Genomic DNA, 24,111 nt, shown 5'->3' on the forward strand with positions numbered 1-24,111 from the left:
CAAGGGCAGGCAGGATGTCCATATTGGCATTCATCCCTGCGTTTCGTAAGTAAGCTCACCTTTACTTAAATTGTCCTTGAGAGTTTTTTCAAATAATGAATTTTTGTTTTCTTCACGGTAATCTATTTGAGTATGTGTGATTTAAAAAGAAAAAAAGAAAGTTTTGTTCTTAGAAGAGTGGGTGGAATGTTATTAGCTTCTTTAAACCCTACAGCTAGATACACTTTCCCCCATTAAATGCATTTATCTTACTGACAGCAGAAGTTAGTTTCCATTTGGAAAAGTTACCCTCAGTTTGCAACTTAAGGCCATCTCCGTTGCCAGAAAATCCGAAAGCAGCCTCTCGGATCTGTAAAATTTCCCCCTGGCACGTCGTCAGAGCACTTGCAAAATGAAATCATCCTCCAGTCACTCTGCCGTGACTCTTAAGTCAGCTCCACTCCATCTAAATGTTTTACAGTGTGCTGTTCACGAGTTCCTGGCAGGGTTGAAAGCTCCCCCAAACCGGGGTCGAGGGGAAGAGTGGTAGGGACCACCTGATCAATGGCTGTGGCCTTAATGAAGGTGACAGACCGAAGCGAGTTAGCAGATAGCCCCAGCTCGGCAGCCAGCAGCATCACCTGCAGATTTGCAGTGACCTCCACTGGGCCTCAGGAGGAACCGAGTGTCTCTGCCTGACAAAGGCAATCTAAATGTCTCTGGGTGACTGTTTTCCACGATGGTTTCATTTAAAGTCTGTCCGCAGATAGAGGTCCAAGCGTGAGATGGGGGGCAGTGTTTTTTCCCACGAGGGTTCTTTCCTTCTTTTTAACCAGCTTCTTGATGTGCTTCTGATTTCAAGGCAGAGTTTAATTTTCTCTGCCACTTTTCAAGAAGTTTGTTTGTAAGATGAAAGTCTATATCCTTTCAGAAGTGAAATAGGAGCACCTTGATTGAAACCCTGTGGAAACAGAGGTGTGATGTGGTGGATGGAGGGCTCGTTTTCACGGCATTAGGAGGCTTGAGTGCATGCGCGTGCAGGCTGTGGCTCCAGAAGGGAACGGGGTGATGAGGAAGCAGGGCTGCAGCGCAGGCAGGACCAGGAGGAACACACGTCTCTCCAGTGAGTCTCCAGATTGAACGGCAGCCGTGGAGAAGTTCTGCTGTTCTGTGGAGTCCTCGAGAGCGAAAGGAGAGAATACAGCCTTTGGAAATTAAAATTCCATTTTTCCTGCATTTTTGTGTCTGCTGTAATTGCCAGGAAATGGGTTATTCCTGATTTTTTTTTTGTACCTAGCGCTATAAAGTAATGGTTAAATTTGGTCTAGGACCTTGTAGTTCTCCGAGCATTTGGTTACCTGTTATTCACAGTAACTCTAAAGATCCCCACACACAGATGAGAAAGAAAACGGAGACTCATGGCAGAAAGGGAATGAGCTCGCCCAGGCGTGTCGCTTCAGTTGTTCATAACTTCGAGATCCTCTTGCTTGATTCTCTCTAATTTATTTTCCACACTTGTCTGATGTAAGAGGCACCTGGTGTGCTTGCACAAATACAGATTCCTGGGTTCCTCCTCCAGTTATTCTGATTCCAGTCCATCTGCAGTGGCCCCAGGAATCTGGTTTTTAACAAGGTCATGGGGGGATTCTTATCTCAGGCACGTTTGGGAAATTTTACACAGCAGGCAGCTGAAATACAGATGAAACAAGTTGTCCAAGGTCACACACTCTGACTCCCCATTCCCAGCTGGGACTCCCTGGTCCCTGCACCCATACTCCCACTGCTCCACACCTGCCTTCCTCGGAGGACACAGCCTGTGGTTGGTGCCAGGTAATTCTGCCACGTGTGTATGGAGCGCAAACTTGGTACCAGATACCAGAAATGGGAAGGGTTTGAAGGTGAATAAGAGAATGAAGGAGGAGATGGATATGTCTAGATAAATGGTGCAAACTCAGCGTTACTGAAAATTCATGGCTACGATAGAAGGGCAGTAATCCTTATCGCCACCTTCCGAGACACTCTCCATTCCCTTGTACAACCCACGTGTGATGCCCTCATGTGGAATACTCATGGCCAGTAGACTCTGCACTGATGCCATAGTCTCAAAAGAGGAAGGTGTTCAGAAAGATCTCTGGGGCACAAAGGCAAAATAATGGGACTTTTCTTCACTTATCCTTTAAAATTTTCTGTTTTTATATTTTATAGTGTACCTGGTACATTATATATGTGTGCATATAAATACATAAAGATACATAACACACACATTTCACCAACAGCAAGCCGATACGGGGTAAATGCTCAAAAACGTTTTAACTCTAAAGTTAGAAGCTCAAGGTTAAAAGCTCAAGAAGCGTGCAGCCCACTGCTCAGGCGCACCTGCTCACCTTCTGCAGCTGACATGCAGGCTGCCGAGGGTCAGTATGATTTCTCCCCAACCTGTTTATGTCAGTAATACTTATAATTATTTGCTGTAATTTAATTAAATTTTCTGTAAGCCAGCGAAATATTGGTTGTTTTTTTTTTAAAGAATAGTCTGTGAAAACTGAGTTGGGCATACTTGCACATAATCCAGATTGGACAGGTTTTTTTGTTGCTGTTGTTTGTTTGTTTGTTTTGCTGTCAAATGTAGGGTGGGCAAGACAGCTGTGAACAGTTGAAGAAACAATCATAAGAACCTAGGATGCTGCTTTAGTTTGGTTTGCAAAAATCTAAGTTCTTGCTCTACCTGAAAGCATCTAAAACCAGAAATCAAAGATGCTGTGTTACGAGTGTGACTCACACAGTGATGACAACATGGATCTTCACTCAGTGGAACTAGACTCAAGCCTAAGTCCTTGGCCCCCATAAAAATGGGCGAGTTGAATGTGCAGTGGAGTCTCGTTACCCAGTAGGTACGTTCCGTGAAGTCCCCACAGACAGAGAGTTAGTGGGCACTGAACCATTGTTCCTGGAGGAAACACAGGGTTAGTTTCCTGCAAGCCTCTGGTCACATTTTCATGAACTAATTGATACATAACCTTGTTTTATTAAGTGTGTTTCTGTTTAAAGACACTCTGTGTAGTATATACTGTTGACTCATCAACACAACTCACAGCCGACAGCACTCCAGCTCACGCCTGAACGGAGCTCATCTAACACGCGTGTTTTCTCTGCAAAGCACGTCACAGCCTTCTTGCTCTTGGCGACGCAGGGTGGCACTTCAGCATTACACTTGGGGACCATTTTATTTTTAAAATTTATTTATTTATTTATTTTTGGCTGCGTTGGGTCCTCGCTGCTGTGCGGGCTTTTCTCTAGTGGCAGGGAGCGGGAGCTACTCCTCATTGCGGTGCGTGCAGGCTTCTCACTGTGATGGCTTCTCTTGTTGTGGAGCACGGGCTCTAGGCGCGCGGGCTTCAGTAGTTGTGGCGCACGGGCTTAGCTGCTCCGCCGCATGTGGGATCTTTCCAATCCAGGGATCGAACCCGTGTCCCCTGCATTGGCAGGCGGATTCTTAACCACTGCATCACCAGGGAAGCCCTTGGGGACCATTTTAAATAGCAGACTCATCAAGAAGAAGCACTAAAATGCTAGAAATGTGGCAGCACTAAAGAGACAGCGGAAAGGACACTTGTTTACAGTAGGAGCTTACATGAGAGGGCAGAGCGTCTCCTTGTCCAGCCCCAGCAGGGAACGTGTGCATCAGGCAACTCAGATTCTTCCCACTCTGTTCTCTGTTGCGTTGCCTGTCCAAGAACACACCGCGAATACTGACTTGGGTTTACAAATAAATTTTGGCAAGTAGGCAAATTCACAAACACAGACTCTGCAAATAATGAGGATCAACTGAATATGTTTTAGGTTGAGTAAAATATTAAATGTGCGTGAATTTTTGTTTTTAATGAGGGGTCCCCCCCACCCCACCCCTTTACCCAACTTTGATGAACGACCCTTTCTCTGCCAGACGGAGTGAGCCCTGCTGTCTTCTGAGGGTGAGCGAGAACCAGGCCTCTGCTTCCATTGTGATGGGATGGTCACACACTGGCTGGGTTGCTAGGATGAATTGAGCTTAAGTATTTGTTGCAATGTCCCAACGCTGGTAAAAATTAATTATAAACACTTTGCAAATATTCTACACAAAATATATGTCGTCAGTGCTAATTGTTAACTCAGGAAGAGTGAGTCATCATGGACGTCAGGTGGAAAATGCCTGAGGGCCCACTGGGTGGCAGCTCCCCGCTGCCTTTGCACTTGTCCTTTCTTTCTTAACTTCCTCTCAGTCTCACCTTTCAGGGAAGGCACAGACCAGCTTCCAGACAGTTCCCTGAACTTCACCTGCTTGTGGCCCAGACAGGACAGAGGGGAAGAGGAAGAGGTGCAGGGAGAGAAAATCTGAACAGTGCAAGGGATTGTGGGAAGCAGGGCCGGGGAGAGATGGAAGCTGCGCTGTGCAGGCCCACCGCGTGAGAACTTTCCATACCTATAGGCGTCTGGGTTCTCTGCGGCCATCCCTGCCCAGAGCCTTTATCACAGTTGGTGAGCTTAACCAGAAGTCCCTCAAAAGGGGTTTGTGTTTTGAGTGGCTCGTGGGAACCCAGCATGCTAAATTTAATTGAATGATGACAGGAATCTTGGTGGCGAGATGCGGGCGCGTCAGCAGGGGGAGGGGGGGTGTCGAGGAGGTGGGGACACAGGAGCACGCTGCTGTGCCAGCCACGGCCCAGCACAGGGAGCGGGGCTGCACATACTTGGCACTGGTCTTTCGGCGCTACACGTGAAGCCCAGCTGCTTCATGGGTGATGCCGTTATCTCTTTGATTTCTAGAGAAGAATTTCAAGGCAAAAAAAGTTTCCATTAAGGTGTGTGCAGTGTAAGCTCAATCAGGTCGCTGTACCCCTCTGTGCCCCAGACTCCTTCTCTGTGAGACAGGGGTAAGACCTGCCGTCGAGCTTTTGTGAGGGGCAGATGTGTTTGTATGTGTAAAGCAGTTGGAAAGAGGCGCTGTCCATGGGATTTCCTGCGATCCTGGAAATGCGCCAGGCCTGCACTGCTTGTCGCGGCTGAGCCCATGAGACGGGGCTCCTGTGACTAAGGACATTTTAATTCGTTTAAATAGGGCTTTCACGGCCGCTGTATTCAGTGCAGGTCTAAAGGATGTGGGTGATGTCCTAATGTTTGTTGGGTTTTAAGATGGCTCTCAGTGAAGACCTAGAAGGTGGCACTGGTGTGAAACATGGAGAAAACGGAGCCACCGTTAGAAAGTGGTGTTTGTTACACGTCCATGTGGCCCAGGACGGGTCAGGTGTATGCAGTCATCTCTGAAGTGAAGCGTGATAGTCTTTCATCTTTCTGTGGACCGCATTGGAAAGAGTCTTTCTAGGATAGGGAGATGGCTTCATGGTAGGTGAGGGTGGGAGTATGAACAGGGCTCACACTGTCTTTGCTTCTTCCTGGCTGTGTGGCCTCCACCACGCTGCTGAACATTTTCGAGCCTCGGTGTTTTCCTCTGGAAGATGAAGATGAGAATGCCCACCCACCTGCCGGGTCGTGCGCTACCCCCGTGGGGTGCCCTCGCACCTAGCGTGGGCTCAGCATTCGGGAGCTATGGTTATTTCTTAGATAGATGGTAACAATAGCAGAATTGAATACATAATCACTGTCATGTGCTACCAGTTCAGTTGGAGGATTTGATTATCATTTTATCCCAGTCACATATCAGGGATGCTGGCGTGACTGCTCCAGCTGCTGTGGAAGTTTGTGCTTTTGGGCTTCTAGATGTTTTTGATAATCCGAATGCATGGAGCTGGGGGAGGGAAGTGTTCCCTCCACATCGTGTAACGCAGGTAAGAGCAAGTGGCCTCAGGTCCCACCTCTCTGCTCTGTTCACACTTGTGCCGTCTGCAAAGACTGGGTATCCAGAGGCTGCTAGGACATAAATTTTTTCTTAAAGGGAGAGTCTTTTGTTGCTCACCATGAGGTGGCTGGCTTCTTGATGTCACATGCTTTTTATTTTGCTCCACTGAAATGAAGCAACAGAAAACACAATACGGCTAACGGACAGGTGGACGCCCCGGCATGGCCGCCTCCTTACGTCCTGTGTCTTCTTCCCGCAGATGTGACATTTGCTGCGTCACCTTCCGCACACACCGAGGACTGCTGCGCCACAACGCACTGGTCCACAAGCAGCTTCCCAGGGACGCAGTGGGAAGGCCCTTCATCCAGAACAACCCCTCCATCCCTGCCGGCTTCCACGACTTAGGCTTCACCGACTTCTCCTGTAGGAGGTTTCCTCGCATTTCTCAGGTATTCCGATTGGCCCATGACTGGCAGCCACCTCCATGGCCCACACAGCTGGACTGAATTTCCTCACCTGAGGCTTCCTTTCCTTAAAATGCTGTCATTTGGTTTTTTTCTGTTTAATAGTACCTTTCTCTTGAAATTCAGCTCGGCCCTTCCCATTTCATTGAGTTGTTGAGTTGACGAGGGTTGGCGGCCTTTTATCTTGTGTGCTGAATTTCATGTTAACTGGCGTATGAGTGTAGCTCATCGGTACTTTGCCCATTTGGGGGCATTTGGGTTTAAAGTTGTGAATTGTTCACTACCCCACACAGCCCTAGGTGAATTGAATTTGTATTTTTTAAGTATTTCTTTAATATCGATATCACAGCTAAATATTTCTAGTGTTGTAGCTTCTATTCAAATATTTTGGGTCAGTGTTAGCCTGAGCTGTATTTGTGCTCTGCTTATAAAACACCTGCTAAAACTACTTTGGAACCCATTTTTTTTCCAATTTAAAAAAATTGAGGTAGACGATATCAACAGTGAAATTTTTCCATCACAGCAGCCCCAGACTCAGTGACTTATTCCACGTGTACATGACCATGTGCATACGTCCATGTGTGCACATGCATATGTCCATGTGTGTACGTACCCACGTGTGTACGCTCATGTAGCCCCCTCCCCCATGGTGCCCCTTCCCAGGCAGCCTCCTCCCCCACAGTCACAGAGAAAGCCAGTTCTTCACTGATGGTGGTAGTTGCCGTCAGTTAGGCTTGCAAGGCCCCCATTTTTAAAGAGAGAATTCATCCTACCTCTGTGGTGTTATTACTTAACCGTACTTCAGTTCTGATCTGCCGAGACACCCTGGGGATCGGCGTCATTCATCGAGCAGAAAGGATTCGTAAGATGCTTAGTTGGTTTCCTTACTCGGTCCGGGAGTTAGGGAGCAGGGGAAGGTGGGCACCCTACGTGCCGTGGAGAAGGGCCGGATGCCGGGGCAGCTGCGCAGCTTGGCGATCATTTCTAAATGCTCCTTTCTGTTCCCCTGCTTTCGCCCGCCCGGCTTCCGTGCAGGCCTGGTGTGAAACGAACCTGCGCAGGTGCATCAGTGAGCAGCACCGCTTCGTCTGCGACACGTGTGACAAGGCCTTCCCCATGCTCTCCTCGCTCACCCTGCACAAGCAGACCCATGTAACTGCCGACCAGGGACGGGAACAGCTGCAGTCCAGGGCCCTGCCTGGCGACGCCCCGGACCAGAAGGTCTTCCTGGCCATGCTGGGCCTGCAGCATATCGAAGACGCCAGGCCTGCACTGGCCGAGGAGCCGCTGCCGGATGACAACCAAGCAATACAGCTCCAGGCACTCAAGTGTCAGCTACCTCAGGACCCTGGCTGCACCAACTTGCTGAGTCTGTCTCCTTTCGAAGCTGCTTCCCTGGGCGGGTCTCTTACCGTCCTTCCGGCCACCAAGGAGAGCATGAAGCATCTGTCCCTGCAGCCCTTCCAGAAGGGCTTCATCATCCAGCCTGACAGCAGTATTGTGGTCAAGCCCATCTCTGGGGAGTCAGCCATCGAGCTGGCAGACATCCAGCAGATCCTGAAGATGGCAGCCTCGGCCCCCCCTCAGATCAGTCTTCCGCCTCTGTCCAAGGCCCCCGCTGCCCCTCTACAGGCCATTTTCAAACACATGCCCCCTTTGAAGCCAAAGCCCCTGGTCACACCACGGACGGTGGTGGCCACCTCCACGCCTCCACCCCTCGTCAACGCGCAGCAGGCCTCCCCGGGCTGCATCAGCCCCAGCCTGCCCCCGCCGCCGCTGAAGCTCCTCAGGGGCTCCGTGGAGGCGGCCTCCGACGCCCACCTGCTGCAGTCGCAGTCGGGGGCGCAGCCAAACACAGCCGCACAGCTCTTCCTGCAGCAGCCGCGCCTCGAGCTGCCGGGCCAGGCCGAGATGAAGACGCAGCTGGAGCAGGACAGCATCATCGAGGCCCTCCTACCCCTGAGCATGGAGGCCAAGATTAAGCAGGAGATCACGGAGGGGGACCTCAAGGCCATCATGACGGCCCCCAGCGGCAAGAAGACGCCGGCCATGCGCAAGGTGCTCTACCCCTGCCGCTTCTGCAACCAGGTGTTTGCCTTCTCGGGGGTGCTGCGCGCGCACGTGCGCTCCCACCTGGGCATCTCGCCCTATCAGTGCAACATCTGCGACTACATCGCCGCCGACAAGGCCGCGCTCATCCGCCACCTGCGCACACATAGCGGCGAGCGGCCCTACATCTGCAAGATCTGCCATTACCCCTTCACGGTCAAGGCCAACTGCGAGCGGCACCTACGCAAGAAGCACCTCAAGGCCACACGCAAGGACATCGAGAAGAACATCGAGTACGTGACCAGCAGCGCGGCTGAGATGGTGGACGCCTTCTGCTCCCCAGACACGGTGTGCCGGCTGTGCGGCGAGGACCTCAAGCACTACCGTGCCCTCCGCATCCACATGCGCGCGCACTGCGGCCGCGGCCTGGGCGGCTGCCCCAAGGCCCGCAAGCCCTTCGAGTGCAAGGAGTGCAGCGCCGCCTTCTCGGCCAAGCGCAACTGCATCCACCACGTCCTCAAACAGCACCTGCACGTGCCCGAGCGTGACATCGAGAGCTACGTCCTGGCGGCTGACGGCCTGGGCCCCGCCGACGCGCCCACCGAGGCCCCGGGCAGGGTGGAGGAGGGCGGCGCCGCCCTGGGTGAGCGCAAGCCCCTGGCCGCCTTCCTGGAGCCCCAGAACGGCTTTCGTCACGGGGCCCCCGCCCAGCCGCTGCCCCCGCACGTCGCAGTCAAAGTGGAGCCCGCCAGCAACTTCGCAGGGGACTTCAACGAGCCCTTGGACTTCTCCCAGAAGGGCCTGGCCCTGGTCCAAGTGAAGCAGGAGAACTCGGCCTCCTTCCTGAGCCCTTCCGCCTCGGCCCCATACGACTGCTCCATGGAGCCCATCGATCTGTCCATCCCCAAGAACTTCAGGAGAGGAGACGAGGACGCGGCTGCTCCCGGGGAAGCCAAGAAGCCTGAGCAGGAGCCCGTGAGCAATGAGCAGGCCTCTCCCTGTCCACCAGCCTGCCCCACCCTGCCGGTGACCTTGGGCCCCAGCGGGGTCCTGGAAAAGCCCGTGGCCCCTGTAGCGGCGGCCTCTGCCGCCAGCACTCCGGAAGCCCCGGCTCCGCCCCTGCAGGGCTCCGTTCAACTCGCTGTGCCCATCTACTCCTCAGCCCTGGTCAACAGCTCCCCGCTATTGGGCAACTCCACCCTCGTAAGCAGCCCAGCCTTGCTGCGGCCGCTGCGCCCCAAGCCCCCCCTGCTTTTGCCAAAGCCCCCCGTGACAGAGGAGCTGCCCCCACTGGCCTCCATTGCCCAGATCATCTCATCCGTGTCCTCGGCCCCCACCTTGCTGAAAACCAAGGTGGCTGACCCGGGGCCCGCGAGCGCTGGCAGTAACGCTGCAGCTGCAGATGTTGTAGGGGGCGCCGTCTCCAAAGCCACCACCGATGTCGCCAGCAGGAAAGGATCCAGTGACTCCTCCCCTGCTGCCACCAGCCCAGAGACAGCCTCGCCCGCTGAGCAGGGACCAGCTGGCTTGTCAAAGAAGAGGGGCCGGAAAAAGGGGACGAGGAGCCGGCTGCGCACCAGCGGCGGGGTGGACCTGGACTCCAGCGGGGAGTTCGCCAGCATCGAGAAGATGCTGGCTACGACGGACACCAACAAGTTCAGTCCGTTCCTGCAGAGCGCGGAGGACGACGCTCAGGACGAGGTGGCCGCAGACCACAGCGGGCCCAGCGACGACGAGCAGGGCAGCCCCCCGGAGGACAGGCTGCTGAGGGCGAAGCGCAGCTCCTATGCCAGCTGCCTGCAGAGGATCAGCTGCCCCCACTGCCCCCGGGTCTTCCCCTGGGCCAGCTCCCTGCAGAGGCACATGCTCACGCACACTGGTAAGAGGGCCGGGCAGGCTGTGGCCCAGCCGCTGGGCTGAGGGGCGGCGACGGGTGGGGTCGAAGGAGGGACCCTCTTCCCGCCTCCCCATTCCTAGCTTCTCTTCTTCCTCAGTCTCAGAAGCAGGGGCTTGCCTGATGGGGCCGAGAGTTTTTCCCTGTGTGCTCGTGTAACCAGAATGGCCTGTTTCCGTTGGCTGGGCCTCCGAGGGCTACTGGTGAAGGGAAGGGTCAGGCAGGGTGTTTTTAGGTGAGATGGTCTTGGGCCATCACATCCCTCACGTGGTCGAGGCATTATCTGCTTGGTTATGCACAGGAGGCAGCTAGGGGAACAGGGACTTGGGCAGAAGAATTTGCATTCAAGGCAGCTTTTAAAATGGCAGACCTTCTGTGAAGTTCTTTTGACTGCTGTGTATTCATAAAGGGAAATACTGCAAATTTTGCAGCTACCTTTCAGTTCACTAAGGCGATTACCTCTTCCCCTGTTCATTGTGAGCGTCAGTGACAGAGTAGCTTTAGAATTTAAAAAATTTTTTATCTATACTAAAGTTGTTGGCTGTTGCAGAGAGAAACACGCAATTAAAATATTATTCTAAGTAACAGACTTAAGTTGCCAAAAAGATATCCCAAAAGTATTTTTCAAATGTTGTCGTGCATTGATTTTTAAAGAGAAATTTGAGATAAGAAATACACTTTAAATAATTTTATACCAGGGAGTTAGTAGTCAGATGACCCTACAACTTAGGGTCATCTTAAGATCATCTTAATTATGAGTTACTGAATATTCAAGCTGAGTATTCAAAATTTACATCTTTGAACTAAGGACAGATTGGGTGAGATCCTTAGCCTTTTGGAGATCACCACCCAAATATTAATTGATAGGACCTAAAACAGAATAAAGAATTGTATGGTATAGGATTGCCCGATAAAATACAGGATGCCAGTTAAATTTTGAATTTCAAATAAGCAACAAATAATTTTTAGTATAAATATCTTCCGTGCACTATTTGGGATATACTAAAAACTTATTTGTTGCGTATCTGATACTCAGATTTCAGCTGGGCGTCCTGTATTTTGAGTCGCTAAATCTGGCAACCCCAGGTAGTGCAGAGGCTCATGACGGTGTGGAGAGGGGAAGATGGCAGGGGCTGGGTGGGAGCCACGCTCTGTATCCAGGTAGAAAGGCTTCACGCAGGGTGGATCCTCCGTGGAAGGCTGTTTCTCCTAACAAGTTGGGACATCGGGAGGGGATGGCAGAGCTGTCCTGGGCAATGAGAGTGCAGAGGAGACGGGCAGGGCAGGGCAGGGCAGGGGAGGGTGCGCTGCAGGGTCTGTCTGAGGCTGGCTGCCACGTGGGCACGGCGTCTCTTTCCGGCGTGGTGGGGCCTCAAACCCAGGCATCAGTTAGGAGTGTCTGTCCACGGAGGACTCAAATAACAGGAACCAGAATTCCTAGATTTGTAGAGTCTGTGCTGCGTTTTCAGACTGTCATTTTCTCTCCGTTTGAAATCATTTAAGCCTGACAAAGTAAGGGAACAGTTCTAAGGAAGAAAGCAGTTCAGAAAGAAGATGCTTCTTAGAGAGAAGGTGCCCTGCACAGCAGTCTCTCTTGCCGCCCTTTTTGTGGCAGCTGTCTGTCTCCTGCAGAGTCTCTGGAGAAGTGAGTATTCCCGTTGCCGCTTTTGAGCAAGCAGGCGGTCTGGGCGTGATGAGGAGCGCTCCCCTGCCAGCACCGCCTCCCCACCTCTGCTCCAGCCGGGAGCCCTGTGCTGGGCGGGTGCCACTGTCCTCTTCCCTGCACGCCAGCGGCCTCCCTGAGAGGACTGAGCAGCCCGTACGTGCGCTCAAGGGTCGCGCCGTGTCTTTGCAGGTGCCCGATAGAAGCTCCTTTTGAACGCCGAAGCGACCTCGTTGGTTTAAAATTTGGTGGCGTCGGAACGGAGCAGAGGAGATGGGAGTTAGTCTGAGACGGGGACGGGGGGAGGGCGGGGGCAGGTGTAGGTGTGAACATGTTCTGCCGCTTCTCCCCCCACAGTCACTGTCCCCTGACGGCCGTGTCTGCTTCCACCCCGTCCCTCACATAGTGTGTTCCTGCCGTGGGGTCGCGGGCTTTTTTTCTTGAGGGGCGCATTCAGGCGGGTAGAGAACCCTTCCAGAGCTAGTATTGGTGACCGGGCCACGAGGGCCATGTCATCCCCATCTTGCCATGATGCAATTGAAGTTTAGGGAGGCTTGAGTAATTTGCCTGCAGGCATTCGGGGGACGCGCAGTAGTGCTGGGGGTGGGAGCCAGGGTCAGGTTCCATTTGAGGATGCAGGGGGCGTGCCTCTTCTGCCCCCCTGTATCCTGACACGTGCGAACGCAGAAGATTGGGAAGTGGTTTGAGACAAGGTGGAACACGGCTGTGGACCACGAGCTGTTGACCAGAGACTTTGTGACCGTGGGATGGTGCTAACCACACGCTTAGACCTGGACGAACGCTGGCGCCCATAGGGCTCAGTTAACTTCCTTTGCCCTTTCACAGCCTCAGCTTCCAGCAACAATCTCAGCATTAGCTCCATTTAGTAATTTTATACAGCCCTCGGCTATGTCTGGTACAGTGCTGGAGCTGGACGGAGCCTGAGAAATCATGTGACCTGCCCAGCCTTCCTGCACGCTGAGGTTTTCCCGGTAGACGGCTCTGCTGTGGGATCTCCAAGTGCCCGGCTCGTGGCTTCCTATGAGGTGCTCCCTCCGTAATGCTGAAATTAGACTGAGGCTCACATGTAACAGAAACTAAACATGGACTCTGAAATGACCCTGTAAAACCTCGTCACACAGGGCAGAGGCTTGGGGGCCGGGGTGGCAGTGTTAAGCTCTAGCTGCATTCCAGCCGGAAGCTGTTGAGTGGCGTCCAGTTTTAAACTGGCTTGAAGCAAACTGTGCATCTTGAGGGTCGGCCTCTTCCCAGCCTCTTAGCGCATGCGAAGAATTCTAGCATCTTTACGTCGTCTCACAGACATGTTTCCAGTGCACCCCGCCCCCTGAATGGGCAGCATTAAGTAGCCCAGGTGTTAAGTGCCCAGCCGGGGGTTCACTGTTGCTCAGGCAAGGGGCACGTGGTTTCAGCCCTTTCTCTGCGTGGCTCAGGTTCTAGGAATCATGTCTTAGGAGGAAGCTGGCGTCTGCTGGCGAACTTCGTGAGATCCTGGCGTGATCTCCACACACAGCTGAGTTTCCTCCTTCCCCTCGTCCGCTAGCCCATGGCATCCTGTGGAGGAGGACCGTCCTGGCTCCTTCCCTTCTCAGCCTGAACAGTGCTGCCTCTTTAGGAGAAGACGGCTCACTCTTCCTGCCTTTCCCCCTCGTGAGCGTCCCGTGTGTTTTGAGGCCACAAGTAGAGGAGAGAGTGCCAGGAAACGGTCCATTTCAGCCCCTTCCTCACCTTCCTCCGCGTGGAACGGAGGGGTCGGCACCTGTGGTGCTGAGGTGCCCTCCCGCTCTGACATCCGTGGCCCCCTGCCTTGCTCACTCTCTCATGGTTGAGGGCTTCGCTGCCCTTTTCTGCCAGCCTGGGGCCCTCCCCACCCACCTCTCCCACCTGCTGTTCACAGGCAACCAGCGGCGGAGCTGAGACCAGTGAGATGTACACACCTCAGTGTGGAAGCACTGACACCAGCCGTGTTTGGCTGCTTCCAACTTTCTTAAAGGGCAGCTCTGAATGCGTTTACCTGGCCGGCCCTGCATCTGCCACATCCTGAAAGAAAGACAGACAGACAGACAGAGAGAGGCCTGTGCCCCGGGTGGGGGCGGGCGGCGGGGTACGGAGAGGCGTCTGAGGGTGTGAGGCCGGGCCATTGGACTTGCTCTGGTTGTTCGTCCTTTATTCCTTCCTGCCCAGTGCCTGCCAGACGGCATCGTCTCCTGAAGAATTTCTTTCTTCGTTTCTTGACTGTTCTGTGAGAGTGAAAACTACTGGCTGACATCGCAGGGTGGGGCGGAAGGACGTCACGGGCCTTTGGGTGCAGAGGTGCTCCTTGTGCTCACAGGTGCGTTTAGAAACACCGCTGCTGGAACAGTCTTCTGTGGCTGCTACCAAATGAATAAAATCATTGGATACTTTCCACGTAGATTACGAGTCAGCAAGGTTTTTCTGAAACCTGTATGATCATAAAATAGTCAAAGCGCTCTTGTTTTCCTCTGTCCATGCAGTCTGGAGAGCACACTGCTATGTAAAATGTGCGACTTATGCAGTGAAATGGGAACTTTTAAAGACTGCTGTTAGTTGTCACTTCGGGAATCTTCCTAACTGGATACAGTACTTTTAGGTCATTGAATCGTTTTCTACATTTAACCTTAACATGACTCCTCATCGTCATGAGACATCAGCCTGGCTGTTCAAACCAGCTGTACAAGTGACGCATTTACCAGTGTGAAAGTTACAGAGCAAATCATGTAAGAGGAAGAAGCAAGAAACTAACTGCTTTATTTGAAATCAAGAGCCAGATCACAGTTCATAGTCACAGCTTCTGACTTGTTTTCTTCTCGAGCCTGGTTCTCTTGTTTTCCAAACTGGCCTGACTCAGGGAAGCTGTGATGTTGCCTTTTGACAGTGAAATATTAAAGGAAAAGTATTTTCTTTTTACTTAACACAGCCTGAATAATTATTAAACATCATGTTCAACTTTTAGTGAAAAGCGAGAAGGGTGCACAAAAAAAGCATTAAAATACTTTACAACTAGTCTTCACGCAAAAAGCGTGATTTTTTTTTTTTTTTTTTTAATGTGAGCATTTTTATAAATTTAGTGCAAAACACCTACAAGCTTTGTGGAGCAGTTGGGTTCTCCATTTCATCCTCTCAGGCCCAAGTGGAGCTCCTTAGAGGTGCACGGGTCCAGTTTCTGAGTGTCTGATTCCACCTTTCCAGGCTTCTAATTCCGTGGTGTTTGATGGTTCTAGGCATCTGTGTTCGTAAAAAGCCTACCAGTGATTTGGAACCATGGCTCAGGTGGAGGTGGACGTCCCCTTTCTTTGGTTACTGCTGATGCTCATACTTGGAGTGTGGGGATTCGGGGTCACACGCGGTGTGCTCCGTGCAAATGGCGCCCCAGAGTTGTGCGGCTGGCAGTGCCAGTCCTTCCTGTCCTGAGAACTCGTGGCTCCAGGCCCACGCTGTTCATTCCCTGGGTGCCTGGACTTGTGCGCCTGCACTGGTTCTGGGGTCCATTAATGCTCATCTAAACCTAAATGGAAGGCTGAAGCCCAGCCCCACCCCCTCTTAGTGTTTCCAGGGAACCGCGCTGATTGACTTGCCTGACATGTCTTGATGGTGTGTGTGATCGTGGCAGCCTTGGGGTTATGAGACAGCCGTGCTGGCTGCAGCTCTATGAGTCCTGTTTGTCGGTGCACGAAACCTTTTCCCTGTAAAATCAGAAACCAGAACCTTAGAATGTGGCACTTGGGGGGAAACCAGAAGAACCCAGTGATGCAGTAGCTGATAACCACACCTCCTCTGTCCTGGTGCCCGCCCACTCCCTTCCCTGGTCCCTCCTCTTTCCTTCTCTTTGTCCTCATGGTCTGCCCTGGCTTCGCCCCCTCGTCCGTCCATGCAGACACAGGACCAGGTACTGAGGAGCCTGCAAAAGGAATCGAAATGGAAGAAGGGGAGAGTAGGCCGGTCGAAGCAGATAATGGTCGGGGAGGGACAGGCAGCTGGCCTACTTGTGGGGCTGGTGGGGTTAGGGGCCGCTCAGTGACTCAGCTTCACACGCGGGCTGCGGCTCTGATCAGACTCGGGACCTTGGTCCCTGATGCACCACCAGCAAGAGCTTAGAGCAAGGGGGACAGAGAACCCTCGTGCACCAAGCCGACCTCCCCTGTCTTGCCAGCTAGGACCACGGTGACCTTGGGCAGAGGTCAGACAGGAGGCATCCCGGCAAGTCAGAACTCAGCACTTGCAGTCCAGGTGGGAGGGCCGGACCCCAGAGACATCCAGAGGGTTCAGGATTCCTCCAGGAGGCCCCGGGCGTTGCCCTTCATCCCATTCGATTCCCCACGTCCACGGTACTTGCCAGGCTGGAAACTATCACAGGCGTCTTCTCTCTGTGGTGGACATAGGTGTTCTCCTGCTGTGCTCAGATCCCTTCACTCACCTTTGTTGTTGTAGTTATTACGTAAGATTTGTAATTGTAATACTGTTTTACTTCAGATATGTATCTTGGTTTCATTGTTAACTTTTAGTATTTTGAAGACAAATCTTTCATCCCACTCAGGATAAGGGAAGGTGATCACTTGAGTTGCTACTGTTCTCAGTGTTTTGTTTTGTTTTTTTTAATGTATTTTGTTTATTTTCTTAAAAGAAAGGGGTTCGGTGGGGGGGTGGACAAATGCCAATGATCCCAGGAGAATGAATGGAAAGCGATTTTTCTTTTTTGTTGCAGTAGAAAGCCAGATAAACATGTATTTTTTTTCCCGCTTCAGGTCAGAAACCCTTCCCTTGTCAAAAATGCGGTGCCTTCTTTTCCACCAAATCTAACTGTGAACGCCACCAGTTGCGCAAACACGGAGTTACCGCCTGTTCCCTGAGAAGAAACGGGCTTATCCCCCAGTCAAAACAGAGTGATGTTGGAGCCCATGATAGCACAGGTAGTGCCTCCAAGTGATGGAGAGGAGGGCGCCGCAGGAGCCCGTTAGCCGCGCCCCGGCCTCTGCGCTGCGGCTGGCGGCCTCCCCTTCTCTGCAGGACCCTGAGGCCTCCTGCTGGCATCCCAGCAGCAGGACGGGTATGGGGGCCATGGTAGCGCCCCCAGGCTGCTTCTCTGAGCTGCTAGAGAAGATCTGTTCCCCACCCCTCCCACCCCAGACGCCTGTTCCTGCCCTTTGCCCTGTGGAGCTGGGCTGTGCAGGAGGGTGCACAGTCCAGCTCTGCATAGGAACACGTCTGAAAGGGATGTGAAACTACTCGGGTGTTGTTTTCTCAAACCCCAGCGTCTGCCGCATCCTGCAGAGCCAGGGATGGGCCCGCTCGCTGCCAGGGTGTTGCAGGAACTAGTGACGCTCCACCCTCAGCAGGGAGGGGCCGGGCTGGGTGGGGTGTTTTTCTTTTAAATAACTCTTTTCCCAGTAAAAAAAACTTCGTCTTGTTTGAAAAAGCACTCTGCATGTCCTTTCTTTAATCACATCTCTGCTTGACCCGAATCCGGGTATTCTTCTCATGTGCTGATATGTGCTTCCTTCCTCCGGCCCCTATAGAGCAATTAACAGCTGCCCCGTGCGTCTCCTGCCACCTTTTTTTTTCCTTACAGCTTCTGTATTTACTCGTGTCCTCTATTCAGTATATTCCATTATCTCCAGCTGCTGGGGTTTTGTGTCCCTCACCCCCCAAAACAAATAAAACAGAAAATGGGCTGCTGCGGGTTACTCAGACACAGGGCTGGTTGGCCAGTGCTGAATAACTGTTGCGGGTATGGGTTCAGTCTGGCAAATCTGGAAAGCTTGACATTTCCCCCTTTTCTGAATCCGAGGAGATTCCCCCCAAATGTGCTTTTCTAGAGTTGTGACTGTGTCCGGGCTTCTCCCCCTCAGACTTGGGTGGGTTGGGGGGCTGTGTTGTCTGTGAGTGAGTGTGGACTGGAGGGTCGGGCTTCAACCCCAGCCCCGGCCCCCTTGTCCTTGTCCCAGTTACGGGGGAGAGGGGTGCAGTGAGCGGGCAGCCTCTCCAGGAAGAGGAGCTGGTGCAGAGCCCTCTGCTCTTTCCCCACACCTCCCACAGAGCCCAGTGAAACAAGCCCTTGAACGGCCAGGCCCTCGGTTGTGGTGAACCCAGACCCTCTCATGGTATAGAAGTGTAGGCCAGTTTGCCACGCCCCCTCCAGCGTCCAGGTCCACGTGACTCGCCAGGATCTTTGAGTAGAGAAACGTACAGGCCCCACGGAATCTTGCCGTGACTTGGGTGCCCTCGAGCCTGAGGTTGCTGGGTGATCTGCTGTTCAACCCCAGGAAACGGGCAGTGAGGCTGGCAGAGCGCACCTTCACTGGGATGACCCCTCTCAGTGTTTGAGTGTCAGCTGCCACATCACGTTCTACCCAGCCCATTTTCTCACAGCCCATCACGGTCCCAAAGGAGGGAAAGAAGCTGATAGTTGAGGTGGCCGCGGGGAGCCCTTGGTTTCCCACACTGGCAGACAAGTCTTAAAGTGTAACATACTTTGAGTTCAGCATCTTGATCTGTATGATCAAGGAACACCAAAACCAGGGCTCCTGCAGGCGCAAAGCCAATCGGAACTTATATCTTAGCTTCGGTGCAGCCCACATCTTCATGGTGGGTGAATTTATCTTTTAAATTGCAGTTATGAGTTTTGTTTTTCCAAGTCCCATCAGCGCCCTCCTTGCCCTGACCCTGCCCGGAGGTTGTGTAGGTTTCCTTTAAGGGACAAAGCCTCTGGAAAAAGAAAGTTCAGTGAGAGTTGTAACGTGAAACCAGCAAAGAGAAAAATATAGGCTTGGTTTAATTGTGGTCACAATCCGTGGTGAGAAAGAGGGCTGAGAGGTAAGATGGGGAGAAGGAGGGTCAGGGAGGTGGATTTCAGTGATTTCAAGGGGAAGTTTTTTAAACCAGGTGAGCATGATGGAGGGAGTGAAGGTTTCCTTTCCGGCTCCCTCCCATGAAGTTAAAAGTGAGGCTTTGGGGAAAGACCGTAAAAACACAAAGGCAGGAAATGACCAAGGCAGTTCTTGAGGGATTTCTAGGTTTATGTGCCTAGGTTGCATTTTCTTAAAATCCCAGGACATGTTTTGCAACGTAGGTCTGACTTTTTCGATCACATAAGGTCTCACAAAAATGCGCCCTAGGTTTTCCCCCAAAGGCATGCTGAAGATGCTCCGATGGGGGCAGTTTTAGCTGAAAGGGACATATTGATAGTTCAAAGCTAGGCTGAAACTTTGATTCACTTTCTTGCGGGCAGAGGTACCCTGGCCCACTTTGCCCTCAGGGGATGCTCCTGGTTCTTCCTCAGATGATGTCTGTAGGAGCCTTCCTATTTGTGGGCACCTGCATGTGACTTTTCAAATCAGTGTAAACGTGGACTTTTTTTTTTTGGCCTCGCCGCACGGCTTTTGGGATCTTACTTCCCCAACCAGGGATTGAACCCGGGCCCACAGCAGTCAAAGCGCCGAGTCCCAACCACTGGACCGCCAGGGAATTAATTTCCCAGCGTGGACACTTGAAGACTGTCCCTCAGTGGTGGCACCCTTGCTGGCCCAGAAGGCCACGTACGGGCATGGACTGCACCACGGGGAGTGCTGGTCTAGATAAAGTGGAGGCTGTGCCCCTGCCCAGCCAGGTAGGCATTGAGGTCAGTACATTGTCACCTCAGTTGGGTGACGCGACATTTCTAGGAAGCAGTAGATACTTAATTGTTGCGCTAACGTGGAAGTCTCCACACTGCGCATCGCATCGGAGGAGCTTTGGGCTTCTTATCTACTAGTGCCTTCAGATTCTGTCTGCTTCCTCTAGCAGTCTTCTTAGATTAGCATCACGAATGAGGGACTGGCTGACAGGGACAGAAAATCAACACAGTTTTCTTCCCCCGCTCTCCCCTCCCCCTTTTCTTTTCTTTTCTTTTCTTTTTTTGGCTGCACCTCACAGCTTGCGGGATCTTAGTTCCCCGACCAGGGATCGAACCCAGGCCCCCTGCAGTGGAAGCGCAGAGTCCTAACCACTGGACCGCCAGGGAAGTCCCCAAATCAACACATTTTTAAAGCCGCATTGCTTACAAAAGTCATCAGCTCCGCCACGAGCTGCTGCGGAGGACAAGGTCAAGATAGGACCAGGCGCTTAAGGCGGGTGTTCACGAGACAGAGGGGGGCTAAGTGCGTTGTTCCCAAGAATTGCTGAGAAGAGCCCTTGGTGCTGCTGGGAACTTGAAGGGCACCGGCTGCCCTGCTAAAACCCGCCCCCTAGTGGACGTTGGGTAGAACGCAACAAGCCCTCTCCACTCCTCGGAGGAAGCGAGTTGGCCTCCCATTGCTTTTAGGGTGAGCTCTCCATTATCCACACTTCGGGAGGGCCCAGGAGTCAGAACGATCTGATCTTAGTGTATTATCGTAGTATTTTTACTTGGGTTTGATTTCAGAATTCACTGAATTTTCCCCCAAAAGTTTATCATCTTAAATATATCCTACTACAGTTGAAATTTTAAATAATCCATGCTCTTTGGTGGAAAAAAATTAATAATTAAGTGAAACAGCCTAGAGTATACTGGGACAAATAGGGAGTAACCAGAGATCAATCCTCCCCTCGCCGTTTTTTTGTTTTTGTTTTTGTTTTGTCTTTTTTTTGTCTTTAACTACCCACGGAACCAACAAATAGGAAACCAAGCATTCTGTATTTTTTTTTATTGTGGAGTTTATACCAAAAGCCATTTAATAGGTGCTCTCCATTTGCGTGATTCAAGAAAATGAGTAGCTGGTTTTTCCCCTGGAATATGGCCTCGATGTTGGTGTGCATGTCTCAGGGGTCATCTTCTTTCATCTTTTGGATAATTGTCAGAAATCATTTAAATTGTCAAAATTTCTTTCAGAAATTTTATATTCACCCCACAATTACTTGTTTCCTTCTGAAACCTTTTAAGATACTCAAACAGTGGTTGCCAAAAAGTAGTCAGAATAAAACCAGTGAAGAGAAGTAAAGTGGGAGAGCCGCGTAGACCGCTGTAGGTGAGCCGAGAGCCCCAGGCAGTATGACCGTGGCAGGGTTGGTGCAGCTCCTTCGCCCCCAGCCCAGGGCTGCGTTGGTGGCGAGTCGTGGAGCCTGTGACTCAGAGCCACGGGCCTGGGTCGGTGTGGCGGTGGTCTGCTCTCATCAGGTGAGACTTCAGGTTAGATGTGTGAACTTGTGATCGGAGACCTGGCATGATGAGGGAGGTGCATGTCACATATGTGCCATGAAATAACGAATTTTATCAGCCTGATGCCACAGTAGTCCATTGGTCATTGCATCTGTAGTTAATAGTCGGGCTCAGCAAGCTTTAGCTTCACTATCAGAGCACATAATAAAATACTGGCTAAGACTTTGCCCAACCAGAATAGAGAGGAGATGGTGCTTTTGATAAATACCGTCATCTCTTTGGTGTCGATACTGTTACCACCAGGCCAGCCCTTAAGAAGGCTGATAGAAACTGGTGGCCTGTCCACATCTGGTTTTGCTGTGGAGACTGGACAGGTAGGAACCACTTGAGAGACAGGAAATGTTTCCGCTCCCTACATGGGGTCCTGACAGCTGCCGGGGGGGCTGCAGGTGTGCATGCGTCTCCTGTTGCCTGGGACCTCTACTGGAAACCCGCCGTCAGGCGGGAGCATGTGTACCACGTACACAGAATACTCGCTTTGGGCCACTTCCTGTGAGGTGCTCCCAGATACCGTGTTTGGGGGGCAGGCCTGTGTAGGCTGCATGTGTACACAACCTCTTTGCACTGGAAAATAACTTCTACGGCTCAGCTTCCTCAACCTCCCTTGTGCTGCGAGTCTCTGGAATGTGCCAGCTGTCCTCTCTCGCCGTCGCTCTGTCTGGCTGCCCCTGGGGGCCCCGAGCATCCCTGTGTGTGCCCGTGGAGGGGGCTGGCTCGGCATGGGGGCGGCGGGGAAGGGAGGCCGGGAGCTGCAGGCGCAGCTACCCTGTGACCCCAGCCTGTGTGCACCCGTGTGCGGCTGCTCCTTCTGCCTTTTAAAAATTAACCCCAGATTTGTCTTGGCCCTTGAGGGACGTAAGGGGTGAGGGGAATTTGTGTGAGAGAAGTCCTGGCGGGGGTTGGGAGACAGGCCCCCGGGGGGTGGGTCACGAGCGAGCCCTCGGAAGGGGCGTGTCTGGTGGCCTGGGTCTCAGCCTGCCCCGTGCTTGCTCTGCAGACAGCCAGTCGGACGCTGAGGCATCGGCGGGCGGCGAAGTGCTGGACCTCACCTCCTGGGAGAGGGAGCCGCCGACACCGGAAGGAGCAGCCGAGCCCAGCCCGGTCCCGGACGAGTCGGCGGCAGAGGAGGCGGAGCCGGCGGCAGCCACGCCCTTGGCTGGGGAGGAGAGGGGCACCGAGGAGGACGCGGAGCCCGAGGAGGAGCGCGCGGAGGGGGAGTGGGATGAGGATGCAGACAGCCCCGCGGAGGACACGGTCAGCAACAAGAGCCTAGACCTCAACCTCGCCAGCAAGCTGATGGGCTTCAAGCTGGCCGAGGGCGAGGCCGGCGCGGGCGGCGGCGGGGACCCGGCTGCGCAGGACCACAGGCACGCCCGCCATGCCTGCCACGTCTGCGGCAAGAGCTTCAAGTTCCTCGGGACCCTCAACCGCCACCGCAAGGCCCACGGCTGCGAGGAGCCCGGGGACAGGAGCGCAGCCCCCCAGGAGCCTGAAGCGCCACCGCCCACTGCCCTCGAGCTGCCACAGAGGCCCGCCGAGCCCCCGGCCACCGAGCCCCCCGCCCAGGCGGAGGCCGTGACTGAAGCCCCTGCGGAGAAGCAGAGCGACGAGGCCGAGGGCCCCTCCGATGGGGATGGGGAGGGCCTGGCCGAGAGGAAGCCCTCGGAGAAGAGTGAGGACGACAAGAAGCCAAAGACAGACTCCCCAAGGAGTGTGGCCAGCAAGGCGGACAAGAGGAAGAAGGTGTGCAGTGTGTGCAGCAAGAGGTTCTGGTCCCTGCAGGACCTGACCCGGCACATGAGGTCACACACAGGTGAGGGGGGCGGGGGCGGAGGGAGGGCTGCTGGTGGAGGTTGCGGGGCAGGGGGCGGGGTGGTGTGGCGAGCCAGCCAGGATCCCGTCTTCCAGCCACCGTGGGCAGCAGGGCTTTCTTGCCGAGCAGGGAGAGAGCCCGGGTGGGCTAGGAATTCTGAGGGCGTGTCCCACTCTTAGCACTAGGAGGGCACAGGTGCAGTGGACGGCGGAGTGGTGTTTGCCAGCGCGTTTTGATCGGCCCCTTAGTGTTCTGAGCCTCCGTAGTCCTGTCTCTAGAATGGGGATGATGGCTGCCCTGCCTGGTAGAAGCATCTAGAAGAATGTGGGTGTGGCCGGCGGAGCAGGCGGTGCGGTGGGGCTCCGTGGGGCTCGCGGCCCGAGGCCTGTGTGGGGAGGCACCCGGGAGTCGTCGTCAGCCAACAGGTGTTAGGTCGGCTGTGCAGCGAGAACCTTGTCTGTTCTTGGCTCTGCAGCAGCGGGGCTGATGGGGCTGAGTGGGGCGGTCATCTGGCTGCTGCCTGGGCACGTCCTTGCTCCTCCTGGAATCCACCGCCTCTGGGCTTGAGGCTGCAAACCCCAAAGCAGCGGCTGTTGTTTTGGTAGAAAGGCCCCCTGGATGTCCTCATGAAGCCAGAAGATACAAGCGATTCTTCCCCCACCAAACAGAAAAGCTCCTCTGTGTCTTGGTTTCAGCTTCCCTCTCCTCCCAGCGGCCAAGGTGCACATGTGCCCCACACACACACCCACGGCCCTGTGCTGGGACTTGAGGGCACCGGAGCTTGGCTCCCAGCAGAGAGAGATTCTCGGGGTACTGGCAGGTGGTGCTCTCAGCTGCTCTCAGCTCCGTGTTTGCAGGCGAGAGGGGAAGCCCCAGCCGCTCTGAGTCAGAACACAGCATACCTGCAGCTTCGACTTGGGAGGTGCCGCCCTACAAGGTCCCTGGCGATGGTGCCCGACCCTGGGAAGGACGCCACTGCTGGGTTCTTTCAGGCCGGTCTTGTTGTCCCTGAGGTTCCGCTTCTGGGACTCTGGTTCCTGGATCAGGTGTGCAAACCCTGGGCTGAAGGACGAGGAGACAGGGCTGTGTGGGCCTCCACTCTCCTCCCTCCCCATTTTGCCAGTTCAGACAGATAAGGTTTCCTGTGAGCGGGAGGGAGGCCCGGCCCGGCCCAGCCGCCGTCCCCCTAGGGCCTTCGCTTGCTATCA

The 24,111-nt window shown here is 53.6% G+C and overlaps 1 protein-coding gene across 7 annotated transcripts in view; it reads left to right on the forward strand.

The window, feature by feature from the left end:
* Positions 1–24,111, forward strand: part of RREB1 (ras responsive element binding protein 1) — a 177,633-nt gene that overhangs the window by 152,908 nt on the left and 614 nt on the right. For 6 of the 7 annotated variants that reach the window (XM_082664127.1, XM_082664133.1, XM_082664128.1 and 3 more), the window contains 4 exons: positions 6,072–6,261; positions 7,312–10,204; positions 16,664–16,828; positions 22,088–22,903. In XM_082664127.1, coding sequence (XP_082520253.1) covers positions 6,072–6,261; positions 7,312–10,204; positions 16,664–16,828; positions 22,088–22,903 — 4,064 coding nt within the window. The remainder of the gene's footprint in view (positions 1–6,071; positions 6,262–7,311; positions 10,205–16,663; positions 16,829–22,087; positions 22,904–24,111) is intronic. The other variant, XM_082664132.1, reaches the window with a different exon arrangement.

The sequence above is a fragment of the Grampus griseus genome, assembly GCF_964374135.1.
Source record: "Grampus griseus genome assembly, chromosome: 10".
NCBI classification, from domain to species: Eukaryota; Metazoa; Chordata; class Mammalia; order Artiodactyla; family Delphinidae; genus Grampus; species Grampus griseus.